Genomic DNA, 9,469 nt, shown 5'->3' on the forward strand with positions numbered 1-9,469 from the left:
GCTGCCGCACAGGGAGGACAAATCGCCGTAAGGGGCGGCCGGGATGAGCTGCTTCCCTTGTCAGAAATGGCTTCTTTGTTACACTCGCGTTGCCTTGAATGATTGAGGCGTTTTCTTTGTATCTTCTTTTTTTGGTGTGGTTTTTCAAGATTTAGAGGATGAAAGTGAGACGTAGTTTTTAATTAATACCTGTATGAAAATTGTGCTGTGCTTGGGCCGGGGGTGAAGTTGTGTGGGTGCAGCCCGATGAAAACTGCCCCTGTGTGCGTGTGCCCGATAGCCATGTTTGGTGACAGAAACCGTTAAAATAACGTTACTGTGACCAAGGCACGATGTTAACAACAACAAAAAATCCCCTCACTTTTAAAACACCCCATTTATCTGCAAAATGCTTATATGGTTATATGAATAACAAATGTGCTTTTACATTTGTGAGTTATGCACAACCAGTTTCATGTATTAGCCCTGTTAACCAAATATACTAACTACAGAAATGACGCAGCTGATAAACATCCTTAGCATATTTCATCTTCTCACAATGTTCAAAATTATTTTGAATTACTCTGGTTTATGTAACATAACTTACTTGTATAATTTTGCATGCGGGCATATAATTGTACCTGGAATTTCCCAGGTTTTCACAAGAAGAAATGACGCCTGGTGCTATTCTGGAAACATTTAAATCGATCTATTCTTAAATGGTTGAAGCTTTGAGCCAGTTTACTTCTTGAGCTAGTTTAGCTCAATGAGAGAGTCGTCTTCAGAGCTCCTACGTGTTAAAAGCCACGTGTCCTCCTTAAGGAGCTGTACAACTGCAAGTTGACATTTTAGAGTTAGAACATAGACATTCAGCCAAGCTGGGAAGGTGTTTAAGTTGCTGTTGTACTCAAGTTGTTAAACATGTCTTGTTACCGGTCCGTATGTCAATATTTGACACATTCAAAATGACTTTTTAATCCGTATTCTGCTTAAAACTGTACACAAGAAACCTGTAGCCAAAACTGAGATCCTGCGGTGCTGGATACATACGTGTTTGTTTTAAGGATTACCAGATGAGCTTGCTATGGATGGCATTTCTCCTGAAGTATGATCAGCGGTATATTCCTAATCTATTACTTACTTGGATAGCCAAGAGAGGTGAAGGGGAGGAGTAGCATGTTGCATGGTAATGAATGAGATATGGATGAGTACAGTTTGCTCACACTTACCCAAACTACAGGGAATTGAGCCTGGGCCTCCCAAATAGCAATCCAGAGGAGCAACCGTGCTCCCTCTCCAAGTTCTACTGTTAGGAAAGTTTTAATCATGAGGATGTTGCGAAATTAATTTGCATTAAAGATGCTCGTAGTACATTATCTAGAATAACAAAGCAAAGTATCATCTTAGATACTTGATTTATGTAGTAAATAGACTTAATTGAAATAAATGGATTTGCTTTGCAAAGTCTGGTGGCTGTCAGCATTTATTCTGGAAGTGCCTGCTTTTTTATTTAACATCATATAAAATATTTTAATTTCTGTATTACCAAATTTTGATTCTCTGTCTTCTTTCTTTGTTTAATTGAAGTACTTCTAGAAACATCACTGAAACCTGTGAGTACCAGTTTTCTAGAGCTATTCGATTCCATTTTGGATGAGTTATCTTACTGTTTGCATAGGTGATGCTGAAAGATACAGCATTGAAAACTCTTCTGTGCTTTAGTTTAGTAGGCTTAAAAATCACTATTAGCAACAGAAACCCCACAGAGGAAAATACATTTCACTTTTATTAGAAAACTCTCCTAGGAAGGTGGAGGATTATAATGAGGTTTAGCAGACATTTGATTTCCATCTAAACTTTATCAATTACCAGTGGGACTGGCTGTAGTTGGTTTATAGGTAATTTGCTTGCAGTGACTGGATGTATGTCTTCATTTTCTCAACCAAGTGCCGTTGCTCTTCCATCACAGCATACATGATACGAACATCAGTATTTTTCTGTAGTGTTGATCCTGTATTTTTACTTAACCCAATTCTTCATTTTGGTATTACATTGTTTTAATTTCTCTCTCTTTGCCTCCTAGGTCTTCTTGTGGGAACATTAGATGTGGTTTTGGATTCCAGTGCCAGAGTTGCCCCATACCGTATTCTGCACCAGACTCAGGACTCTCAAGTGTATTGGGCAGTGGCGTGCGGTGTGTATTAATGTGACTCTTGTCAGGGGCTGGATTTGTGTTACTCTATTATCTGTTTGGTTCAGATGATCAGTTATCCCACAAAAGAGTACTGCTCAATAAACTTTCTAGAGCTTCTTGTTGGGTAGTGGAAGATGCCAGAAATGAAGAAACTTCTCAGTGTTGTTTAAACTGTAGTTTAGGAACTTCAGGCTCTGTAAAAGCTTCCCTTTCTGCAGATGTTATGAATTTTCTTTCTTCCAAGGTGTATCTGTTTGCAAGGTCATAGTGAGATTGTTCAGAGAATAAAACTGTGATGATAAGATTGTGGTGGGATGGTGAGTGTTGTGCCAAAACCTGCTTACCAGGAACACGGTACAAGATGGGAACCTGTAAGGTCATTCAAGGTGCCAAACGCTCTTTGGGGGATCTCTTTACTGTCTTGATCCAATTTATTTTTTTCTGCTATTTCTGGCCTGTAATAGATATTTAGATATACTATCTCTGTATAATATATTACAATGGTATTTTTTTAAAACATCAAGAATCCTTGGCCTCTTTTACCTGAGAAATGTAACTGCTGTATTAGAATGTCATGGTACAACCTTCTAAGATCTGGTGGTGAACATTGATTAAGGATTTAGGTCCCACTGGTTGCTAAAGAGAAGATACCTTCAGACATATCTGTTAGACCGACTTTGTTTATAATAAGAATCTTCACTTCTCATTTTGTGGTTGAGACGTAAAAGCTGAGCATGAAGTAATCATTTGCTAAGCCCACAGATGTGTATGTCTTGTTTTCCCTGTTCCCATCTTCTCCCCAGCAACCAAGACAATATTCTCCCTTGCAGAGCTACTTAAATTCTTCAGAAGAGAGGTTTAGAAGTTGCTGTGTTTCACAGAAACTCAGTTTGCCTTTTGAGGAGGCAGAGAGGAAGAAAGACAGAAAACAAAATGGCAGGCCAGAGACTGCATAGAAAAAAGCAGAATATTTAGTGGCCACATACGGTGCAAATCTGAAATTTTACAGTATCTTGACACTCAATGAGTGTGTTATTTTTGTACAATTTCAGGAGTGTTTAGTTGATATCCTTTATATCTCAGTTACTTTTAAGTAATGCAGCATGGTGAAATGAGATGGGCTATGTAACAACTGAATGGAGTTTGATAAATTATTATACTGGAGTAAACACATTGTCTTCATCCAAGGTATTTTTTTTTAATCATTCCTGGTTCTCATTTTACTGTCAAAGTAAGAGTACTGGCATTCACTTAAAGTTATAAAATGTATATGGCTCCCTAGTTGAAAAATGCATACATTTTATTTACAGTTTATCATGTGTAAATACTAGTGGGCAGCATTCTGGTCATGCATGCAGCTTTGGCCTTTCAGCACTTTGGTCTGACAACTTTCTGTAGGAGTTCCAGAATTTTACTCCTTCATCTATGACATTCTAATGTTGTTCTTAGAAAGACGTCAATTATTGAGGCCTGGCTTATTTTAGCAATTTGTCTGCTTGTCACTTGGTGAGAGATGCAGCTCATGAAACAAAACAGAACACAGACTTTATTCCCCTGCTATTGTTGCTGGACCTGTGGTTTTTTCCCCACAACCAAAGCATCCTATAATTGATAATTCTGTGCCCTTAAAATAAGCCATTTCGTATTACTCAAAATCATTTATGCTTTAAAAACATTGTCAGAGGGCTAGGATAGATGTCAAGTAAACTTATACACAGAGGCAAAAGAAAAAATATTTGTTCTCTAAACCATTGGGCTGTACACACAAACTCAAATTCATAGCCCTGCACTCCTTTGAGACAAGACAGCTTACTTGCTTCTAGTTTTTGGTTTCAGGTCCTGGAGTTATTTTTGCTTATGAAACCACAGATTAGCTGGTGTTGGGTTTTGTGGTTAGGTATCCAACTACAAATACGTGAAGACTATTTCATTGCTGAAGCTGCCCTTTAAAAAAGAAAATCAGGTAGAGCAATAGCTTTAGGAAACTGCTTGCGTTGTCTGCTGCTTTCTTCTTTTCCATCATTGACCACATGGAGGGGTCTAATGTACTCGCAGAGAAATCGAGTAGTGGGAGTCACGCTGTTAACATTTTTAGATAGCCCACTGCTTTTGTATGAAACTTCAGAAGATAAATTTACCGGAATTTGGCAAAGAGAAACTTAAAAACATCTTTGATTTGCATTTAAACAGATTTCTTTTTGTCTGCATTTAATGATGTTTCTTATCTTGTTAAAAAAAGATTAATTGCTTTTTTTATTTCTTCTGCTTTTTTTTTCTGTCTACAAGAGAATATAGTGATAGCTGTTGATAGAGAGGAAGAAATCTTTTAGTAAACACAAATCTGAAATAATTAATGGCAATTAACTAAGGCAACTTTCTATAGGAAAGGTCTTTAAATTGGTTACACAGTGAAGCTTATCCTTTGTGAACTCTTGTGGACTTATGGTTAAAGACAACTAACTGAAATAAGTTTTGCTGAGACATTTTTATTTAAGAAAGCAAATAACTTTCTGATATGTGAATATTTTGGTTGCTTTTTGTTTTGGAATTGTATGCTCTCTGACCATTGCCCATGGAAAATGGAACCTCTTTGTAGGTGTAAAAACTTCAGTTGTTCTGAAATTTCAAGGTTCTTCTGAAAGTTCATTATTTTTATTCTCGAATACCAGGAATTAAAAGGGTACTTCTCTGGAACATAAGAATGCTTTTTGTCTGGGAAAAAAGCTGTGTTTAGTGTGCACTAGCAAATAGGATGATCTGTTGGTAGTGTGCTGATTATCCTCGGTGGCAGTGGAGACATTTCCTTAGAAACATAATGTTGGTGTACATAAAATATCCTTAACATGTATACAGTTGGTGTGTTTGATTTGTCCTGATCACTGTTTGGTAATGATTAGTTTCCTGCTGTGAACTTGGCTTAAGGAAAAAAGGCCTTGTTCTAATTTCTTTTTTCTTTGCTCATCCCATCATCTTTCACTCCTTCAATTAGGATCATCTCGTAAAGAGATCACAAAGCATTGGGAATGGCTGGAGAATAACTTACTGCAGACTCTGTCCATCTTTGATAATGAAGAAGATATCACCACCTTTGTCAAGGGCAAGATACATGTAAGCGACATGCTTCCCTGAAGGACTTCCAGATCCTGAGAAAGAATGGGGAGGGGGTTTTAAGAATTTTTTACCCTTGGGAGGGAGCAAGAGCTCCATTGCAAAACTTCTCTCTGCTCCCTTTTCAGACATACATACGTTTGGAATTGTCACGGAATGCATACAGTATTATGAGCATCATGTTACAGTCATAACACTGGACAAATGTGTTTGGGGGGGAAAAGGTTATGAGTGGTAGATCTCAAGGAACAGCCTGCTTAGGATGCTCCTACTAATTAAAACATAATACCTCTTTAAAATCCTTGCCGATTATACCTTTGATGCAGAGAGAATATTTAACGAGGGTTCATCTAGCAATAAATATGGGAGAGAGAATTCTAGTTTGCAAGCAATGTATTTGCCCTGCCACAATGGTCTAAAAGGCATCTAGGTTGTAAAGGAACTGCGCCCCAACTTCACTGACTGCTGAGTCAGACAGGTGTCTCTGCTTGGTGTGCAGTTAACACACTTCAGATTCCCAGCCCACAAATTCTCCAGAGTAGAAACTTATAAATAGAGTTGTTTATTGAACAGCAGCAATTTGAGTCTTTTCCAGTACTCCAGTCAGATTCTTTGTATTTTCTCTGTGCGTGTCTGTGTGTGAGAGAGATTGTGGTCGTTTGTTTTTCCTTCTGGCCAGTCAAGATCTGACATAGTGCAGAGTTCTGCCCTTCCTGGCAGATGATCTTCTTCCTGTTGAAGCAGCATGTTTGCAAGTGAAAATAGACTTCAGTTCTCCTGCAGGGTGTTCAAAGTTACCAGGCCAGCCTTGAGAAACTCAGTCAAACATTAAACATGAATGCTTGCTGCACATGCTCAGGAGTAGATCCCAGATCATAGACTCCCCGACTATCTGACTGCTCTGTCTACATGTCTTTACTATTTCTCTAACGTGACAGGAGAAAGGATAACTGCTGTGTCGTTATTTGATTGCTGCTGTGACCTTTTCCTGTATATTATGTCTGTCAGCAGGCATGTTCCCTTCCATTTCTTCTCTCTCTCCTCCCATGTCCTTTCAGGGAATTATTGCTGAAGAGAACAAGAATGAGCAGCCCCAGAGTGAAGAGGATCCAGGTAAATTCAAAGAGGCTGAACTGAAGATGCGGAAGCAGTTTGGGATGCCAGAGGTGGAGAAGCTGGTCAATTACTATTCCTGCAGCTATTGGAAGGGGCGTGTACCCAGGCAGGGTTGGCTGTACCTCACCGTCAATCACCTCTGTTTCTACTCCTTCCTGCTGGGCAAAGAGGGTGAGTTATAAGCCTGCTGGTTGTTTTTTTGCCGTATCCCATGATCTTTTTGATGCAATTGATCTTTTGTGTGAAATTTTTTTTAAGCTGACAAGATTTTTTCCTTTTAGGAATCCTTTGAGCTCTAGCTCAACACATAGATCAGTCCTTGCGCTCATAGGCACTTCAGTGATATTTAGACTGAATGCCTGAGTCATTTTTCAAAACGTTTCTCAAGTTGTACAAGTACACCTGAAGTTTTACTTCAGCTGGATTAGAGAATCAAGCAATATTTTTAACTTGGTGAGTTTTATTTGGAACCACTGCCAGGGCCCAGTATTTACAAAGTTTGAACTCCTGAGTCCAAAGCTAATTTGCTGTAAAGAAAGAATGAAAACTTGAGTAGTTGTAGTTGAAAACATTTATTGGATGGGAGATAGTCCTTTTGGAACTGCATTATTTCTAGTCTAGTTAATCCCAAAGATTATTTCCAAGTATTTTTGGAGAACCCAGTAAAAGTACGAAGAAAAGAATTGTCCATGTGTAAGAGGGGAAGAATGCTGCTACACTGAGAGCTTACTTGCTGCTTGAGTTTAATTTCTGTTTGTTTTGTTGTTTTGCCTCGAATTGTAATGGTAGGTTTTTTAAAACTTTTTTTTCCCAGTGACACTGGTGATCCAGTGGGTGGATGTAACCCAGCTAGAAAAAAATGCTACGCTGCTGTTCCCTGAGTGCATTAAAGTAAGCACAAGGGACAGTGAACTTTATTTTTCCATGTTTCTCAACATCAACGAGACATTCAAGCTGATGGAGCAGTTGGCTAACATTGCTATGCGGCAGCTGTTGGATAATGAGAGCTTCCTACAGGACAAATCCCTCCCAAAGCCCAGGAAGCCTCTTAAGAACATCTCTGCATTAAAAAGGTATATGTTTCCAGCAGTGAGAAGAGAAGATAGATAACAGGGGATTGTAATAATAAATCTGCATTACTGTGTAGCTCCCAGGTGCCGCTGGGGTTTTCTCACTCTAGGGGCTGCATCACTTATTTCAGTCATTAGCCCTCTGCCTATTCTTTTTTTTCCCATCCCAAATCAGTACGGAATTCATACACATCTCATGTCTTTCTCATGCATGACTAGGCACCGTCAGAAGGAATTTTCAACTAGAAACTGTTGAAAATCTCACTTTAAAAAAAAAAAAACAACCGTCTGAAAGAATAAAATTACATCAGCCCCTTTGTCTGAAGCTGAAGATTTATAAAAAGTAATATATATTTGTATTGTAATAAATCCTTCCGCTGGGGACTGTTCTCTACAGTTTCAGAATCTGATCTGATGTAACATTTAAGTTTCGCAGATGCACTTGCATATTTTATCTTGCATTGCAGGACATACCTTGTCAGTGAAGCATGTCTGAAGGCTGAAAGAGGAGTCAGATAAGGGGAGGCATCTCAGTTAGAGAAATGAATACTAAGAATACACAGCACAGTCTGAAGGTTGTGATTGGAATGAACACTTAACATTAGTGTTTGAGTGGGTTTTTCAGGTGAGAAAAAACCTCTGGGGACTACTTTTTACTTTTCCCCAGGGACCTGGATGCTCGAGCCAAAAATGAGTGCTACCGTGCCACTTTCCGGTTGCCCAAGGATGAATGGCTGGATGGACATACAGACTGTACCTTGTGGACACCATTCAACAAGATGCATATTCCTGGCCAGATGTTTGTTTCCAACAATTACATCTGTTTTGCCAGCAAGGCAGAGGAGGCCTGTCATCTCATCATTCCTCTCAGGGAGGTGGGAATTTCTTAGCTGTATATTAAGACTACAGGCCTTGCTTGACTTCTGTGTGCTTCTAGCTTTTGTGCGGTGCTTTATAGATAATGGAGAATCTGCTAGATCCAAATGGCCCTTGTCTTTGTCTTCTAGGTGACAATAGTTGAGAAAGCAGATAGCTCCAGTGTCTTGCCCAGCCCCTTGTCCATCAGCACTAAAAGTAAAATGACCTTCTTCTTTGCCAATCTGAAAGACCGAGATTTCTTGGTACAGAGAATCTCTGACTTCTTGCAGAGAACGCCATCCAAGAAACCATGCGGCAGTGACAGGGAATGGAAGTGGAATTTGGCTGATCCTGGTTGCGAGGTACTAAGGAAATAGCTGGGAGGAGCATTTGTCAACTTTTCAAAGTAATGCCCCTTACAGTGTGTTAACAGTGCTCTACCAGCACATGGTGTCTCTTTGTTAGACAATTAGCAGAGGAGGGAGGCTGCCTGAGCTCAGATGCTTTATGTTCTGTTGTTCAGGAGGTTCCAGAGTTGCCTTCCAGCAGCCCACTTGCAGTTAGCCCCACGTCTGCTCTCAGCAATCGACCTGTCAACTTCTGTGCTGGGGAAGTACCAACAGCCTCACAGGGACTACTCAAACTCTTCAGAAGAAATTCCGAGGAGCTCTTGGGACCCAAAGGGGTAAATAATATTTTAACTTAAAACAATTAACTCTAAATAGTTTGCAGTAGGTTGCAAATTTCCTGTCCTGCTCTAAGACTCTGAAAATGCATTTTATCCCTGGTCAGTCCTGCAGTATCACTGCTGTGTCTGTTACAATGATAGTGCCGCATAGATATAACCTGACCATCAGCTCACTTTATCAGTACTAAGATACCTGAGATATTTGACTGGAGGCTGAGAAATTAGTGTTACTGCGCTTCTGGGATGTAAATTCATGTCTGTGAAGAACTACTCTTCTTCAGATCAAGAAAGCAGAGAACTGGTATCTCTGGTTGGTAGTTAATTGTCTTAGACTATGGTTCTGCTTGCATTTATGTAGAGACTTGCAAGGTGTAATGTCATTGCAGAGCCCACGTTAGCGTTGTAAAGACTTGACTTTAAGCAAGGTCAGAACTGATTCAGAACAGTGTAGATTAG

At 39.5% G+C, this 9,469-nt stretch overlaps 1 protein-coding gene across 1 annotated transcript in view; it reads left to right on the forward strand.

Annotated features, from left to right (window-relative positions):
• Positions 1-2,058: 2,058 nt before the first annotated feature.
• TBC1D9B (TBC1 domain family, member 9B (with GRAM domain)) overlaps positions 2,059-9,469 on the forward strand; it is a gene marked incomplete at its 5' end in the record, with an annotated part of 20,591 nt that continues 13,180 nt past the window's right edge. Inside the window, 7 exons of the mRNA XM_009322754.1 lie at positions 2,059-2,173; positions 5,163-5,281; positions 6,340-6,568; positions 7,212-7,470; positions 8,135-8,342; positions 8,475-8,687; positions 8,849-9,010. Coding sequence (XP_009321029.1) covers positions 2,059-2,173; positions 5,163-5,281; positions 6,340-6,568; positions 7,212-7,470; positions 8,135-8,342; positions 8,475-8,687; positions 8,849-9,010 — 1,305 coding nt within the window. The remainder of the gene's footprint in view (positions 2,174-5,162; positions 5,282-6,339; positions 6,569-7,211; positions 7,471-8,134; positions 8,343-8,474; positions 8,688-8,848; positions 9,011-9,469) is intronic.

Source organism: Pygoscelis adeliae, unplaced genomic scaffold (assembly GCF_000699105.1).
Source record: "Pygoscelis adeliae isolate BGI_AS28 unplaced genomic scaffold, ASM69910v1 Scaffold34, whole genome shotgun sequence".
NCBI lineage: Eukaryota > Metazoa > Chordata > Aves > Sphenisciformes > Spheniscidae > Pygoscelis > Pygoscelis adeliae.